The sequence below is a fragment of the Mastigoproctus giganteus genome, chromosome 6, assembly GCF_048544385.1.
Source record: "Mastigoproctus giganteus isolate SK-2022 chromosome 6, ASM4854438v1, whole genome shotgun sequence".
Classification (NCBI taxonomy): Eukaryota; Metazoa; Arthropoda; class Arachnida; order Uropygi; family Thelyphonidae; genus Mastigoproctus; species Mastigoproctus giganteus.
Genome location: NC_143580.1, coordinates 4980208 through 4999390, shown reverse-complemented (window position 1 = coordinate 4999390; position 19183 = coordinate 4980208). Strand labels below are relative to the sequence as shown.

The 19183-nt window shown below is 36.5% G+C and overlaps 1 protein-coding gene across 1 annotated transcript in view; it reads right to left on the bottom strand.

The window, feature by feature from the left end:
* The window catches only part of Mcad (Medium-chain acyl-CoA dehydrogenase), a 109455-nt gene that overhangs the window by 58778 nt on the left and 31494 nt on the right, over positions 1-19183 (bottom strand). The window contains exons 5-6 of the mRNA XM_090374896.1: positions 7502-7602; positions 2598-2678 (exon numbers count right to left, since the gene is read on the bottom strand). Coding sequence (XP_090231022.1) covers positions 2598-2678; positions 7502-7602 — 182 coding nt within the window. The remainder of the gene's footprint in view (positions 1-2597; positions 2679-7501; positions 7603-19183) is intronic.

Below are 19183 nucleotides of genomic sequence, written 5' to 3'. Positions count from 1 at the left end.
CCCACTGGCTAAATGCAAATTTCAACACATCTATTCTCCAATTGTCTTTGGATAATTTGAATCTCATGTTCGTAATCTGAGCAAGCCGAAGAGTCCAATCAGCATTGAGCCTGCTCAAACCATTCAAGGCCTTATACACCTCAATCAGTTTAACTCAGAGATGCCCAGTCTCCAGATGTTGCAACTTGCAGAACTTAAGACTATCTTGGTAAAAGCACCTCTCTGTTCCTCTCACCAATACCAATACTTGCACCATATGCAGTACTTTGCATTTGTCAATGTTAAACTTCAGTTGCCACGTTTCAGCCCATCTGCCTAACTTTTCTACCTGTTGCAGTAGTATACTGTCTTTACTGTCATTAACAACCCTGCCAACCTTTGTATCATCTGCAGATTTGGACATTAAGCCTGATATACCTTCATGACGTTGTTTTGTCGTTTGTTGGGTTTTTAGGAGCATTAGCAACTAAGACCATATTGCTCCGGGATATGCGGTGGTCATTCCCTGACCTTTCCACATCCTCCTTATTTGGTGGTGACGGGCTTGAACCCCGGTCTAATCGAGAAGCGTGTGCTACGCACTGCTGCTCCTTCCCACCTGGCTACGGAGGCGCCAGGTATCTTCATGAATACTGTTGATGAATAAACAAAACAACGAGACCAGCACCAAACCTGGGGGACTCCACTAAAAACAGTCCACGAGCAGCATTGTCCATTGATTACAGCTCTCTGTCGTCCCCCACTCAACAATCCTTTTATCCATCGTAGCAACTTTCCTTTAATGCCATATCGCTCCAATTTGTACAGCAGTCTTCCACGTGCAACAATATCAAAAACTTTCCTGAAATCCAAGTATATATCAAACTTATTTTTTGCATCCAGTTCCTTTGTGACCACATCACATAGTATCCAATCAACTTGGCCAGACAAGACTTCTGCTTAACAAACCCATGCTGTGTCTGAACTATTACTGCAGTCTTGTCTTGCAATCCTGCAATACTTCTTTAACCAGTGATTCCATAGTTTAACTTCTGTTCCAGGGGAAAACAAACAGGTCTATAATATTTTGTGTCACCCTTTGAACCCACTTTGTGAATTGGGGATACATTTGTGAAAGTTTACTCATTCCTGTCCATCAGACTTGTGGTGTGATCATGCTCAACTAAATAGTGCATGAGCAGTGCGGATCTGTAATTCATATTCAATAATGAGGTACCTTCAAACCAAATCATCTGAAAAAGAAGAGCATGGTCCACTTCTGATTCAGTTTACCATGGAAGCAATCTTCAGTGGCTAAACATATTGCAGCATACAATAAATACTCCAAAGAGGTATGACATGTATATCTTAGTGGCAACATGTGACTTTAACACAATTATTCTGTACCACAAAGTGTCTCTGCATCTAGATGGCTGTCAATAAACATGTAACCTGAAAACTACAGATTCATAAAGCAGAATGCATAGGCAATCTTTGAAAATGCTTCAAAACCAATTCTTTTGTAATATAAAGATCTTCAAGTGAGTCCTGGAAATAAAAACTTGTAGCTTTTAAATTATGCAGTTATATTAAAGTACCATTTTAATTTTATATTGCATGGACTATTTTACTTATTTAATTACCCACAAAATCTTACTTTCTTGTATACTCTCAGAGTATACAACAAAGTGACACAATGCTTATTTCTTAGTTCCATTGGCTGTGATAAGATTATTTTACAACAGAGCTTCTATCTGTTAATTCCATTTATTTTAAATAAAAAACTCTCATTTATGAAGATTAATTTTTTTATCAATTGCTTTACTTTCTTGTTTGGCTCTCAACTCTACAGATTAAAACAGGGTTGTAAAAACTGTGTTAAAAAAAAAAACTATTACGTCTTTTGTTTAATTCTCTTTTGCTCTAAAAGAAAAAAAAATTATAAAAAGAAATCATAAGATGAAGCTCTGAGTTTAACCCTACACAATTTTTCAGAACCTAAAAAAAAAATATTTTTTAAAATAGCCAAACTGCAGCGGGGATTGAAAAGAAGATTTATAAGTACTCCGTCATATGCTTGTTATTATCATGATTAATAGATTTTTATTAATTTGATTTAATCTAGCATCAGCAAGGCTCCATCAAGGCATCCATTTTACCTGTATATTTTGCACATGCTATTAAAAAGTGATCCAAAAGATCACTGTAGTGCAAAAAAGGAATGACAGGTTATTATCTGCTGCGGAAAAGGTTGTTGTTTCAATGAAACTCAATAGTGGAACTTTGGCAAAACAACTGTGAAACTGTGTTGATTCATCAGCTGTGAAAAAACACACTGCTTTACTTCTTAACAGTGACATACAGAAAGTAACTTAAAATGCCTGAAGGCACTGAGCGAGAACAGACAGAATTTCATCTATAGTACTATGGGGATTGAAAACCTTTTTATAAATCACACTCTTCCAATACTTTATACAATAATTTATATTTTATGAAATATTATGGGATGAATAAAGTGTTGAAATAGTTTATTTTTTGAAAGTCAAAATACCTAGCAAATATCAAAAGCTACAGCACAATGGAAGGATATTAAAAAAGCAAATCTCATAATGACTTACACACATTAGTGGCTCTTCAGTCATTCTCCCCAGATACTTCTTCTTTTGTTCTTCATTCCCTGCCAATATAACTGGGGCTTGCTGGAAAATATACGTACGAACAAACTAAAAATCACATTATAATTTAAAACTATAATTTCAAGATGTCAAACCACGTATATTTAGTCTTATGAAATAGATAGTATGAACCAGAGCTGTAATGCTCAATACGCTCTACGTTGATATCAATATTTGTAAAATAAGAGAAGTTTGCCTCAAATATAGTACGTAGAACACTTCCGTATGATACTCTCCAGAAATTAAAACGAAAAAAAATCGAGAGACTTACATTAGAGTAACAAATTTAAAAAACATAATTAAAAATCAAATTTAACACAATAAAATTGTGTTAAAATTGTTTCAATTTAACATAATAAAATTAAGAATTTAACAAAAAAAATTGCAAAATGATTTTCTTTCCTTAGTATGAACCAGAGCTGTAATGCTCAATAAAGGAAATAAAATCGTTTTATTAATTGTTTATTAATCGTTTTATTAAAATAAAGGAAATAATAATCGTTTTTTTGCAATTTTTTTCGTTAAATTCTTTTAATTTTCTTATTTTTAATTGCATTAAATTGATTTAATTGTGTTTTAATTATTTTTTTAAATTATTTGTTACTCTAAAACGAAAAAAATCAAGACTTACATTAATTTCTGGAGAGTATCATATTGAAGTATTCTACATACTATATTGAGGTAAACTTCTCTTATTATTTCACAAATATTAGTCTTATGAAAAGAATCTAGGTAAATAAATAAAAAAAGTCTCAAAACATAACATTTCTAAAAATAATTAGCCTCAGACTAAAAATGTTATGATGTAATCAAGTGCACCTTTAAAAAAGGAGAATCTACAATTAAGGTATTCAATATTTTATATTAAAATTATGTGAAATAACTGAAATCAACTAAATGAAAGGTTGTATATGACTGTACTGTGTTTACTAATGAAGCCACATTTAATCAGTAAATACTATACATTGCAAATGTTTACATAATATAGAAATTGAAATATCTGCAAGAAACAATATTCAGAGCAATTAACACTAATGTAAATACTTGATGCCTTTACATTTTAATACCCTTTCAAAATCAATTTTTGTTCATAACTGATTGGTATTACTTAATTCCTCATTTAAATATATTTATCTTAGTGTAAAAGTCTGGTCTTGAGGTGGTCACAGATATTCTGTGACAACCAAATCCTCTGCTTGCACCTTCATGGTGATGGGACTGTTAGTATGTCCCATAACAGTCCCATGGTTACTGTTAGTAACCATGACCCATGGTTACTAACAGTAACCATGGGTCATGCCCATGGTGTCTGGGCAGAATTGCAGACACTTTCAAATTTAACCTAACTCAACTATTTTTCAACGTTGACCTGTACTTGTTAAGTAATTCTGCAGATCTACTCTTAATGTCATTAGTGCCAATGTGTACAACAATATCATCCTTAAAAGATGATATCTGCCCTATAACATCAACTTTTGCCCCTGGCAGACATACCCTGGTCCTGTTCCATCTATCCTCTTTACACAATATATTACCTGTCTCCATGACAATAGACTCACCGACAATAACTAAATCCTGTGGGCCTTGGAGATTGCCACTGTGTTGCCTGATGCACAGGAGCATCTCTGATGTTGAGCTCTTCTTGGCCACGTCTTAATACTTCCACATTCGATAATTTTTCAGTCCATTTAATTTTTTCCATCCTGCGCCAGCACCATATCTCGAAGGCCTCAATTCTCTTTTTGTCTCTCTTTGTTAGAATCCATGTCTCTGACCATGGACTCACAATAAATGTTCACCACGGCAGTCATGGTGAGCATTTATTGTGAATAATAACTGAATTATCACATATACATCAGTTTTTGCTGAAGCCAGCATCATCATCATCCTATAGATTAACTACTGAAAAATGTGGAACCTCTAAATCAGGCTTTGTGTTTTTTTTTTTTTTTTTTTAAATTAATTTTATTTTCTGAACTTTTTTTTTTTTTTTTCTTGTTAGTTGTTGGCGCATCAGCTTCTATGGCCATAATGCACCTCCCAAAGTTTTTGCACTTTACTGTGATCCAAGCCCGAGGCAGGAATCGAACCCAAGACCTTTGGGTTGCCAGGCATACATTTTACCTACCTGGCTAGTCCGGTCGGCATTTTCTGAACTAATGTCAGTTGGGTCAAGCATGTTTTGCATTATTTAACATGACATGACAAATTTCATGTCAACAGTTTAACACATTTCCCACCATGTGTGCATCTCCACTTAAGAACAAGAGATACATAATGCTACATGATGATGTACTACTACATAAATCCCACCTCAGAACTATCCATCATGGCAAAATTTTTATAAACATTTCTTGAGTAGAGAAAAACAATTTTAAACAATGAGATTTGTAATTTGTATTAGTAGTGACAATTGCTGCAAGGAAGCAAATATCACATGTCCATCCCTCACAATAGTTTGTCTAGTTTTCCCTTGAATTTATTCAAACTACTCATTTCCACAACGACAGATGGAAGTTTGTTTCAACAATCAAATACCAGTTGGCAGAAGGCAAACCTCCACACATCTATCCTGCAATCATGCTTGCTCAATTTGAATTTGTGTCATCATGTTCCGACTGAGACAAAGGATGCAATCAGCATAACTCAATCATACAAAGCCTTTAAACACCTTAATCAGATCTCCTCAAAAGAGTGTAATCTCCAGATGCTGCAATTTGCACAACCAAAACCTTTCTTCACAAGAACACCATCTTGTTCTCCTTGCTAATCTCACTGCTCTTATCTGTGCCAGTTCCAAAAGATCCACATCCTTCCTAAAATGAAGCTTCTAAACATGCATACAGCAGTCAAGATGTGGCCTAATCATTATGTTATACAACAGGATAATCGCCTCCTTATCCCTGCTCACAAAAATTCCTGTATATCATTGACAAAACTCCGTTAGTTGTGCAGGTTGCTCACAGAACTTTGTCTGTGTGTGTTATGGGGGTTTAGGGGCACATAAGCTGCCAGGGCTATAGTGCACCCAGAACTTTATGTCTGACCACACAATTAACCCCTGGTCTTTTCATTATCCACTATCCTGAGTGTGGTACCACACAGTTGGTATATTATTCTGGGACGGCTCTACCCATATTCAGTACTTTGCATTTGTCAATGTTAAATTTCATTAACACTTATCAGTACATCTGTATATTTCTAGATTCTTTTGCAGTAGAATAAAATGATTAGTGCCATTAACCAACCTGCCAGCCTTTCTATCATCTGCAAAAAAACTTAAGACTAAGTTTTTAAAGTCCAATATCATAAAGAAATACAGAAAACAACACTGGGGAACTCTACTAACAACTGTAATGCAAGAAGAGCATTGCCCATTAATAGCTCATCTTTGTTTGTTTTTTCCATTCAACCATTCCTTTATCCATAGCAGTAATTCACCATTACTGCCACACTGCCCAATTTGTGCAGCAGTCTTTAATATGCAACAGTATCAAATTTTTGCTTTTCTGAAATCTAATTATATGATGTCAAAATCAATTTCTGCATTCATTTCCTTGGTTACTACATCATAGTGTCCAATTAGAGTGGCCAGACAAGATTACCCCTTAACAAATCCATGGTGTGACTGGAGTACAACTGCATTCCTATCTAGTTGGTTATGCATAATTTCTTTAACCAGTGACACCATTTTTCTGAACAGAAGTCAAGCAAAAAGGTCTGTAATTACTCATTTCACCCTTTGGTCCACAAGGTGGACCAAAGGGTGAAATGAGTAATTACATGTTTGGTTTCAACAATTTCTGTTCCACTTTCCTCTCAGCTATCCAAAATCATTTAGCTCCCTGTTAGAATTTGATACACTTCTGGCATCCATTCCACGTGTGAATGGGGATACAAAATGCCTATTCAATGTATCAGTAACCTGAGCAAGACCATTGACAGTTAAACCAGTCATATCTAGCGGATAATATATGATCCATCCTTCTAGTGTTTAAGTACTAAAGTACTTGCTGCTTCTTTGCACCCTTTGTTATTCTCAAAACCTGACTCAGTTTGCCTAACCTCCATTGTGACTTGATCATATCTTCTGTACCACCTGATAATTTATATTCATCTGTGCATTTTTCTTTGCTTTTCCACTAGTCTCAATAGTTCATCTGACATCCATTTAAGTCTCAGCCTTGAACAGTATCTCTTAGTTGGTATAAAAAGCACAGTCACTTTTACAATTATTACTCTGAATGCTTCCCATTTAAAATTCACTGTATGTAACATCAACAGTTGGTACTACTGCATTCATTTTAAAAACTGTCTGAGACCACTGTAATCGCCTTCACATAAGAAAAATCCCTACTCTTTGCCCTTGACAGTAGTTACATCTTTACATAAATTTCCACTCCAATAAAATCACTCATTTTAAAATAAGACAAAGCATAAAAAACATCTATTCAACATGCACTAATGCATACTGACTGTAGATAAATGAGTGTTTCATGCATTATTATATCTAGAAAATTCAAACATGTTGCATGTTTGGCAACTGATTAATGATAATTAAATGTCTGATATAATAGAATGCTTATTATTATCTAACTTGTTCATGAATATAGGACAAAATTATTAGAGAAAAAAATATATAATCGAGTATAATTTTTCTCCCTTAAAATGCAAGTTCTTCAGAATGCCACTTTCTAAATTAATTGGCATCCAAAGAACAGAAGTTTCAAAATTTTTATCAACAACACACAGTTCATACTGTGATGTCAGATAACTGTCAAAATGACACATTGTATTATACTATGAAGCAACATGTAAATAACATTATAATACATAAAAGAACTCACAGCCAGTCCATTTGCCTCGATAGCAGTTGAAATTCCTGTACACCCGTAAGCTAATTCTTCTGTTATAAGACAACTATCAAATACTTGCAGTCCTGCTCCACCTAAAATGGTAATAATATACAACTTATTTTTACTCAGTAATAATGCAAGCATGCACACATGCAGAGAGAGAACCAATGAACGATGTCTAATTTTAGCACTTTAAAATCTATATTCACTTTTTTTTTTCTGCGTGCATGCATATATCGTGCACACACAAAACACGAGTGAAAGAAGAAAAATATGGATAACATGGGTTCTGAACATCAAAAAAAAAGTAACAGTTAATGTGAATATACAGTCTTCATTAAAAAGTTACAGCTACTTTCTAAAATTTCAGCCATTATCAGAAAATTTTGCAATTCTAAAAAACTGACGTTGAGGGCAATCAATAGTGAGCTGACTTTGTTTATTATTATTTCTTTTTTTAAGTATATAATCTATAGAGGTTGGTAAGTAAATTGTTGTGTAAGTGAATTCCTTATCCAGGAATTCACTTACACAAATATATTTACTGCTTAGGAGTTACAGCTATATACAGATAAAGACTGTCTTCACAGGTAACAAAATAAATACAATTGCAGTCCTCATCACACCAGGTGGGAAAAACCCAGAGTTTAAATCTTGTCAATGATGCAAGAAGTTTTTATAAGCTTTTTTCACAACATGGCTGAATTGGCCAAGTCTTGTATGGTTTTTATCTCCCAGAAAATCAGTTTTTTGTCCAGCAAAACAAGCAAATTGACACAGAATACTTCAATTTATGGACCCAACAGACTGATGATACCTCATACCTTAGATGTTCACACACAGTCTCTCTCTCTCTCTGAAAGGGTCATTGAGAAATGTGAAGGAATTATTCTGATAACACAAAATCAAGAAGGGATCAGTGTGTTGAAGATCAAATGTTAAAATTCTCACTTAGAAGTCTGCATTTAACCTTGGCATTCAATTCACAAAACTTTGTTTTCATAGTTTCTATCAGCCAAGCAAATAAGAAATTAACAGATTTCCCTTTCAATTTTTTTCCCTGCAACAATGTTAGCAAATATAACTATCACACACCTAGTAAATTCTTATTAATTCCATTTATAGCTTCCCATTTAACTAGTTGTGAGATATAGTGAAATATTCTGCTTTTAAAAGACTGCTCATGAATATTCATTCCAATCTGCATACAATGCTTGAACTTTGCCCTCACAAATAAAATTTTACACAAAATGTTGCACGGCAATCACTATACTGGTATGTGCCCTGCATCAACTGTTATTAAAAGCTGATTGCAAGCAAATTCCAGTATAGTGATTGTACTGTTCAGCTGAAATCAGCAATTTTATTAGAAAAATAGATGATTTGAAAAAATAGCATAGCTTTCTTCAAACTTTTTTACTTAAAAAATTTAAGATATACTATTTTTTTCAAATGAGCTATTTGGGTTTTCTCTTACCAAGTAAGACAAACCCACTGCTCTTGTTCTCACTTCTTTGTCTCCTCATGAAACTCATGATCATATACATGCAATGCAATGTCAAGCATGGCATTTTGCCAAGAAGAAATTTACAGATGTATATAAAGTTGAAACTACATTGCTGGCTAACTCTTTATTAAGTAAACATGTCAAATAACAAAGATAAGTATATCATTTAGATTCACTCAGTATCAGGAAAATTACAATTTAAATATTACAACATTCAATCATGAAATTAACAATTATTACAAACAACCAAAATCAAGTCACACTCCTCAAATGAATGACACACCAAACAGACTTCTCTTTCAATTCTGTGCACAACATTAATTACAAGATTGAAAAATTTTTACTCCTGCAAGACAATTTTACAGTCTACTTTCAGAATAACATCCACCTTTGGAGATTCAAGGAAAATTGAAATAATGGTATTTCAATTTTCCCGTTATCTAGAAAGTTTTATTTTTAATACATTTAATGCAGAAATAATGAGGCTAAATAAGAAATAGAGAGACTAAGAATGCAATTTTATTAACTGCACATAAAAAACAAACATGTTGACGATCCAATGTTATATTCTGCCATTAATACACTCCTACTTATGCCCCGTACTATTTTCTTTATTATACCAAGTTTAGTCTGTGTGGGTAGCACAGTGGTATTGTCACCACCCTCCCCACACTGGGTGCAAAAGGACAGGGTTCAAATCCCGTTGATGACACAAAGAACTTTTATGGGCTTTTTTCAGTCCATGGCTGAGTTAGTCGGTCTTAGGTGTAGAAAGCAAGGTTTCCCCCCCCAAGAAACTGGGGTTTTTAGTCCGGCAAAACAGACAAATTGACCAGAGAACACAAGAAATTAACAGACACAATACATATGTGTATATGAATTAACTTTCTGGGTAACCCTAATGTAATAGTTTGGATTATATCAAGTTTGTCACTAAGCTTTAATGTTGTTCTCTTCTTCTCTGTATGAGGTTTATTAACTTTCGGAGTCAAAGTGAGGGGTTTTTAATTTAAAATAAATGTAGAACAAATAATCCGTGATATCAGTACAGAATTCACTTTCAAAATGGCAAACGTAAACAAATACAGTAATGACATGACTTATCATTTTCTTTTTTTGGCACTGCAAGACATCTACTGTATTTAAACATCCGATGTCAATGTGCCATTGGCTCGAATGTTCCATATTTGGGTGCAGTTATTTCGAAAGTCTACTGTATTATATCCCAGGCCATACTTTTAGAGTAACGATGCCTGCCTTCACTTTTAAGTATATACGAACAGTCAAAATAACCAGCACTGGGCATCACAGAACTACATCTAAATTACATCCACCAAAATCAGAGTTTGGGCTACCATACTGACTAAGCATTTGTTTTGAGATTTACAGTTTTAAGGGAGAAAATATTATACATCCATAATGTACCATTTTTTCTGACTCTTTTACAAATAAAGTCAGAGCAGCTGTGTTGTGATATGTGTGTGTATTGATACAGCTGCTATGGCTTATCTTTAAAAATTCTTTGAATATTAAATCAAATTCAAGTTTGTGTGTTTGATAACATTCCACACATACTGTGATGTTGCATAAAACCCTGCCATCAAACAATTGGATGTCGCTTTCAACACCTTCAAAAATACAAATTTAAAATCTAAAAAGAGCATTTGTAATTCAATCTATGTGAAGGCCACAACAACAGCACCAAAATAAAGCATTAAAACGAATCATTTTTTCATCTTTCTTTAGTTTATGATCTCACCCATTGCAATAAGTTTCTATTATAGTCAAAAGTCTACAAAATAAAAAAAAAAAATATCATTAAAGCCCAGGGGCTGACATCTGGTGAGTATGGGCTTGGCACACCTAGTGTCCTGAGCTGGATATCATCATTCTTCTCTTTCTTGGCGATTCCCTTCTCTCTCTCTCTCTCTCTCTCTCTCTCTCTCTCTCTCTCTCTCTCTCTCTCTCTCTCTCTCTCTCAGGGTAATTCAAAAATTTTTTTTTTGCCTGGTGCAGCATAAGCCTCAGGCTTCCTTGCACCATATGGCTAATAATAATAAAGGGAAATTTTTTTACATAATTAAGGACAAGATATTAAAAAAAACAGTAAGTGATTACCTCAATCTTTTTCACAGAATGCTTCCAGTCAATGCTCTCCAAATGTAACGAATAAAATGAGATAAAAAAACATAAAAAAAAGAAAAAAAGATTTAATGAATTCTTTCACTCATAGAGATATGACTGATTCGACGCACAATGGAATCAAAAGCCGAGCCCCAACTCGACCCCAAAACACATCAAACCAACAGCAAGACCACGAGTATGAGAAGACATTGTGTCTGAATAAATAATTAAAATTGGAAACACCGCTTCCGAGAATAATTAAAATCACTATTAAAAATAAAAATATGATTAAAAAATTAAAATCACAATTAAAATTTGGACGAACACTCAAATTAAACGAAATCCACAGCTGTTTCCCTTCCTTAAACAGATGACACTTTCCAACTGATCGCCGTGTGTGTTTGGCTCTTAAATGGAGAGATTATTTGTATTGATGCATGCGTAAAAAAAAGACCAGAAATCTGAAATTAAGTAAGGACATCACATATTGGTAGAATTTGTGTAGTTTCATTTCAAGCATTTCAGCAATCAATAATTTTAAGTAATTATGTTGTATGATTAAAATTTCTGCTTCATTGAATAGGAATACGTGACCTTCATTGACAGCATGAAAGGCCAATTCTGACGCAGTTGCGTGCGATGTGCGCATGGAAGCAGCATGTTGCTTGACATGTAACTCTAAAGTACAGCGAATGGACCCCTCGTACGATGAATCACACTGACTATACGAAATCTTGTATACCAGATCATCTACCTGTGCTAAGCAAAAAGGAAGAACTGTGTGATTTTTTAATATATTATGAATTCTGTATTTCTAGAGTTTGAGTTGCTTGTACCATTGTTCGACATACAGTATGGAAATAGGGTTTTTTTTTTGGTTTTATTAACAGGTATTGTATTTGCTGTCTTATTTTTAGTCTTTAATCTAATTTGATTTATAACAGAGAGAGGATAGCCTCTATTTAAAAGCCTGTCTATTATTGTATCAATTTCTAAGTGTAAGGTTTGTAAATGTTGAAAAACTGGTTAAATATTATGGATCTCTTATGAGTGAATGGATGATAACTCCTGTAATGCAGGTATATCCCCGAACTGGTGGGTTTTTTCAGTAAATGCTAAATTGTATTTTTTGCATGTCTCATGTGAGAGTGAAATTTAAGAAATTCAGGGGTCTTGTTTCTATATGTTCTTCCTCCACAGTAAAATTTGGTCTCATGTGAATGTTGTTCAATACCTGTAGAATGTCCTGAGTGGTGCTAAGATCCATTATAGCAAGTATATCGTCAATATATCTCCCATAATAAGTAATGCAGGAGAGAAATGGTGTTAAATACCGTTCGTGAATTCCCGCCATTTTTACAGGATAGCATAAGCTTAGTGTAGTATACTGCATAATATAATATTGTCAATTAATCAGTAAATCTATTAATCTTGATAAACTTTATTGTCAATTAAATTGTATTTTTAACTCTATAAATATATATAACGACTTAATCGTAACAAATAATTAATACATAACTATAGTGGTACACGTGATACGGAAGTTGTATAAAGGGAACACTAGATACCGGAAAAAAAAAAAAAAAAAAAAAATATATATATATATATATAACTGTTTTGGGATATAACTTAAGGATTTAATTTTTGTTTTAAATTTTATTGAATTAAATTGGAATCATGACTCTGACCAGAGCAGCAAAGCAAAAGGCTCAAGCTAATGGGAGTGCTGTGGTTCAGGGGAGAACTGAGGGGGGGCAGTTGCCCTCTGAATCACAGGCTATTAAAATGCACTGTTTGCTTGATGTTTGCGGAGCAGTCGGGTACGGGACATGATACTGCCAAGGGGGATGTCTTTGTGTGTGCACGATGTAAGGAGTGCAAGGAAATCAGGCGACAACTCATCGTTGTTATGGGCCTTTATGAGACCTTGAAGGACAGGGTGGATGCCCTCGAAGGAAATAAATTGAGGGGCCCATCAAGCTCTCAGCTGCCCACATCAACGCCAGAGCTTGCACTTGGTCATCAGGCAAAACAGGGGCAGCCCCCTAGGCAGAATGCGCTGGTCCCACAGGAACTAGTAGTTATTGGTGACTCTACTGTCAGGGAAACGGGGAACATACTTTGTAAAAAAGGATAGGTGGAAAAGGACCAGGGTATGTCTGCCAGGGGCAAAGGTTGATGACGTTGTAGAGCGGATATCATCTTTTAAGGGCACAAAGGGTGATATAGTTGTACACGTTGGCACTAATGATATTAAGAGTAGGAGACGGCGGAATTACTTAGCAAGTACAGGTCACTGTTGAAAAAAAGCCGTGAATTAGGGTTGAACTTGAAAGTGTCTGCAATTCTGCCCAGACATGATAGGAGGGAGTATATGATGAGAGCCTTGTCGATCAATTCGGCCCTGGAGGGATTGTGCAAGGCTCAAGGGGTAGAATTTTTTTCAGCCTGGACTGTACTTGTTAACAGGAGAGATTGCTTCTACAGGGATGGGATACACTTAAATAGAAAGGGTGCAAGAATTTTTGCTGATGCTGTCGAGGCAGTGTTAGGTGGGTCGGAAAACTGCTAGTTGGGGGGGATACAAGGACTAATAGATTAACAGTAGCCACTGGCAGAGGTGGAAGTGATTCTTGCACTGCTTCTATTCAAATGAGCAGAAGTCTGAAAAACAAGATGCAGGATATTTCAGAGACTGCTGGTAGTCATTGCGTTACAAGTAAACACATGGGTTGTGTTAGGGTAGCTAAGAATAGAAACAGGTGCATGTATACCTGCGTGTACACCAATGCTAGGAGTTTGGTAAATAAATTTGATGAATTTGAGGTATTGCTCAAAACATCAAAGGCAGATATTGTTGGGATATCAGAGACGTGGTGTCACACAGATATAAGTAATGCGGAACTGGAATTTGGGGAATACAATGTATATAGAAAGGATAGACAGGACAGGAGGGGAGGAGGGGTTATGCTATTAATTAAGAAACACATAAAGTCAAAGGAAGTGAAGCCAGTTGACATCGATGGACAGGGCAGTGTCGAGTCAGTTTGGTGTGACATAAGCATAGGGAAATCAAAATTGAGAGGAGTGTGCTATAGGCCTAATGACTCTGATGAGTATAATAATATATTGTACAGGGAAATAGAGTGGGCCAGTAAATCAGAGAGTCTTATAATGGGGGATTTTAATTTCCCAGATATTGACTGGAATTTGTGGGTTGGTCATTCGCACACTAGCAAGGCTTTTGTGGATTTATTGGATGATTGTTTTCTACATCAGCATGTTCGTGAGGCAACAAGAGGGAGCAATACTCTTGATCTGATTATCGGTAGTGATTCTTCATGCATTAAGAACCTGCAGATAAATGAACCACTAGGTGGCAGTGATCACAGTGTGTTGAAGTGGGATTTACTCACGGAGGTAACTACCATCAGAGGTAAAGGGAAGAGTTTTTGTTTTCGTAAAGGCGACTATGATGGTCTGAGACAGTATTTAAATTCTATACAGTGGGACCAACTGATGATGTTACCAACAGCAAACTCAAAATGGGAAGCATTCAAGGAACTAATCTTGGTGGCTACCAGGCTTTACATACCAACTAAGAAATATTGTTCAAGGTTTAGGCCTAAATGGTTGTCAGATGGACTAATGAGACATGTGGCAGAGAAGAAAAATGCATGGGATACATACAAATTAATGGGTGACATGGAAGCCTATGATAGATATAAGTTGGTCTGTAACCAAGTCACAAAGGAGATTAGGCAGGCAAAGGCAGACTACGAAAAATCCTTGGCAAAGGATGCAAAGAAAAACAGAAAGGAGTTCTTTACATACTTGAACTCGAGAAGGAAAGGGATGAATCAGATTGGTCCACTGGATATTGATGGTTCAACAGTTGAGGATCCTGCTCAGGTGGCTAACAATCTAAACGAGTATTTTGCATCTACAATTCACGCATGAGGAGTTATTCAGGAAGGAGAATGATGTCGGTAAAGTAAACATTGGCAGTGAGCTGGATGATTTTGTAATAACTGAGAGGAAAGTGGAGGAGAGATTGTTGAGGATAAACATAAAAAAGGCACCTGGGGTGGATGGGATCTATCCAGTTATATTAAAGGAGGCAGCAAAGGACGTATGCAAACCCCTAGCCATAATTATGAGAGCTTCTTTGGACTCAGGGGAGGTACCCATAGACTGGAGATGTGCAAATGTAACCCCAATTCACAAAGGAGGATCAAAGGCTGACACAACTAATTATAGACCTGTTAGTTTAACTTCTGTTCCAGGTAAATTAATGGCAGCACTGGTTAAAGAAGCACTGCAGGATCATCTAGACAAGAATTCAGTTATAGCTCAGACGCAGCATGGTTTTGTTAAGGGCAGGTCTTGCCTGACCAATTTGATTGGATACTATGATGTAGTCACAAAAGAACTGGATGCAGGGAATAACTTTGATATTATATATTTGGATCTTAGAAAGGCTTTTGATACTGTTGCACATGGAAGACTGCTGCACAAATTGGAGCAGTGTGGCATTGGAGGCAAATTGCTGCTATGGATAAGGGGATGGTTGAGTGGCAGAAGACAGAGAGTGGTAATCAATGGACACTGCTCAACGTGGACTAATGTTATTAGTGGAGTTCCTCAAGGTTCAGTGTTGGGTCCATTGTTGTTTTCGGTGTTTATGAATGATATTGATGATGGGATATCAAGTTTAATGTCTAAGTTTGCAGATGATACAAAGGTTGGCAGGGTCGTTAAGGACACTACTGACGCTATGCTGCTGCAACAGGATCTGGAAAGGTTGAACAAATGGGCTGAGAGGTGGCAAATGAAGTTTAACATTGACAAATGTAAAGTACTACATATGGGTAACAGTAACCCCAGAGCAATGTATCAACTCTGCGGTACTACACTGACAGTGGTGGAGAATGAAAAGGACCTGGGGGTAATTGTGCAGGCAGATATGAAGTTCTCTGAGCAGTGCAGACGAGCTGCAAGAGTAGCTCATGGTGTCTTGTCAATGATATACAAGAATTTTTCTAGCAGGGATAAGGAGGTGATTATTCCCTTGTATAAGGCAATGGTTAGGCCACATCTTGAGTACTGTATACAGGTCTGGAGGCCTCATTTCAAGAAGGATGTAGAGCTGCTGGAACGGGTACAGAGAAGGGCAACAAGATTAGTAAATGGAACAAAGGGTTGCTCTTACGAAGAAAGGCTTAAATTTTGCAAATTACAGAGTCTGGAGACTAGGCACCGGCGAGGTGATCTAATAGAGGTGTATAAGGCTTTGAATGGTTTGAGCATGCTCAATGCCAATGGGATTCTTCATCTTTCTCAGAATAATCACCTCAGAGGGCATAAATTCAAATTGAGGAAGGACGGATGTCGGATAGATGTGTGGAAATTTGCCTTTGGCCAGCGGGTGGTTGGTTGGTGGAACCGACTTCCATCACTTGTTGAAGTTGATAGCCTAAACAAATTTAAAGCTCAACTGGACAGGTATTTCGAACGAACGGAGGGGTGAAATGGGAGAGGGTTTTTTTTTTTTGGCTAATGCTGAATAAGCTTGCTTTCTTGCATCATATGCCTCTACTAATGCTAATTGTATGTGCTCAATATTAGCAAGAAAGATTTCTGCTATAAGGCAGCTCAGGTTCAAACTCATCGGTAAACCGAAAACCTGTTTGTATATAGTGTCTTTAAATAAGAAATAGTTATCTTCGAGAAGAAGCTTGATTAATTTAAAAATTTCTTTTTTGGGTAATTTAGTGTGATTTATCATGACAGTATCATTATTTAACAGTTCCCAAACTCGATCGAGAGTGTAGTCTACATTTACATTGGTGAACAAGGAAGTAACATCTAATGAAAATAATTTATCATTAATGCCAAGCTTAATATCTTTAATACTATTAAACAGAGTGTCAGTTTTTCATGCCAAATTTTATCAACTGACTAAAGGGTTTTGTGATGTTATATAAGTGTGAAAACGCTGAATTTTTGTATGATACAATAGGGCAGTGGCCTCAAACTGGCGGCCCACGGGCCGTATCCGGCCCCCGAAGCAATTTTTCACGGCCCGCAAATACATTTCAATTATGCATTTGTTGTAAATATGGTGCTTATATTCACTCTCATTTTGTTAAAAAAAAAATCTGGCAAGTCAGCTGCTTTCAGATCAAGCATTCGGCCAGCATGCAGTTTGAGTTTGAGTTTGAGACCACTGCAATAGGGCATATGGGAAAACTGAGTTTGTGAAGTTTAACCTGTCCAAAAAGTACAGAAATATTATAAGCCCTCACTTTCAGCTCTTTTAATTGGGGCCCATAGAAATAAAATCACTCCTACAGTATGCAGTTAGGGTTTTGTTATATTGGTTTACTAAATTTGTGAATAGCATTAGTACAGGCATTTGATGCAAGACAGCAAGCTTATGCAGCATCGGCCAAAAAAAAAAAAAAAAAAAACCCACTTCCACTTCACCCCTCTGTTCGTTCAAAATACCTGTCCAGCTGAGCCTTAAACTTATTTAGGCTATCAACCTCCACAACAAGGGATGAAAGTCTGTTCCACCAACCAACCACCCACTGGCTAAAGGCAAATTTCTGCACGTCTATCCTACATCTGTCTTTCCTCAATTTGAATTTATGCCCTCTCAGGTGATTATTTTGAGCTAGAGGAACAATCCCATCAACATTGAGCATACTCAAACCATTCAAGGCTTTATACACCTCTATCAGATCACCTCGCTGGTGCCTAGTCTCCAGACACTGTAATTTGCAAAACTTAAGCCTTTCTTCATAAGAGCACCCCTTTGTTCCATTCACTAATCTTGTTGCCCTTCTCTGTACTCGTTCCAGCAGCTCTACATCCTTCTTGAAATGAGGCCCCCAGACCTGTATACAGTACTCTAGGTGTGGCCTGACCATTGCCTTATACAAGGGAATAATCACCTCCTTATCCCTGCTGGAAAAATTCCTGTATATCATTGACAATACTCCATGAGCTACTCTTGCAGCCCGTCTGCACTGCTCAGAGAACTTCATATCTGCCTGCACAACCACCCCCAAGTCCCCTTCATTCTCTACCACTGTCAGTGTAGTACCACAGAGTTGATACGTTGCTCTGGGGTTGCTGTTTCCCATGTGTAGTACTTTACATTTGTCAATGTTAAACTTCATTTGCCACCTCTCAGCCCATCTGCTCAACCTTTCCAGATCCTGTTGCAGCAGCATAGTGTCAGTAGTGTCCTCGACAACCCTGCCAACCTTTGTATCGTCTGCAAACTTGGATATTAAGCTTGATATACCATCATCAATATCATTTATAAATACAGAAAACAATAATGGACCCAACACTGAGCCCTGAGGGACTCCACTAATAACATTAGTCCACGATGAGCAGTGTCCATTGATTACCACTCTGTCTTCTCCCCCTCAACCACCCCTTTATCCATAGCAGCAATTTGCCTCCAATGTCACACTGCTCCAATTTGTGTAGCAGTCTTCCATGTGCAACAGTATCAAAAGCCTTTCTAAGATCCAAGTATATAATATCAAAGCTACTCCCTGCATCCAGTTCTTTTGTGACTGCATCATAGTATCCAAACAAATTGGTCAGGCAAGACTTCCCCTTAACAAAACCATGCTGTGTCCGAGCTATAACTGAAGTCTTGTCTAAATGATCCTGCAGTGCTTCTTTAACCAGTGCCTACATTAATTTTCCTGGAACAGAAGTTAAGCTCACAGGTCTATAATTACTTGTGTCAGCCTTTGATCCTCCTTTGTAAATTGGGGTCACATTTGCACATTTCCAGTCTATGGGTACCTCCCCTGAGTGCAAGGAAGCTCTCATAATTATGGCTAAGGGTTTGCTTACTTCCTTTGCTGCCTCCTTTAATATAACTGGATAGATCCCATCCACCCCAGCTTCCTTTCTTGTATTTATCTTCAACAATTTCTCCTCCACTTTACTCCCAGTTATTTCAAGATTATGTAGCTTACTGCTAGAGTTGAATACACCTCTGGCATTCCCCT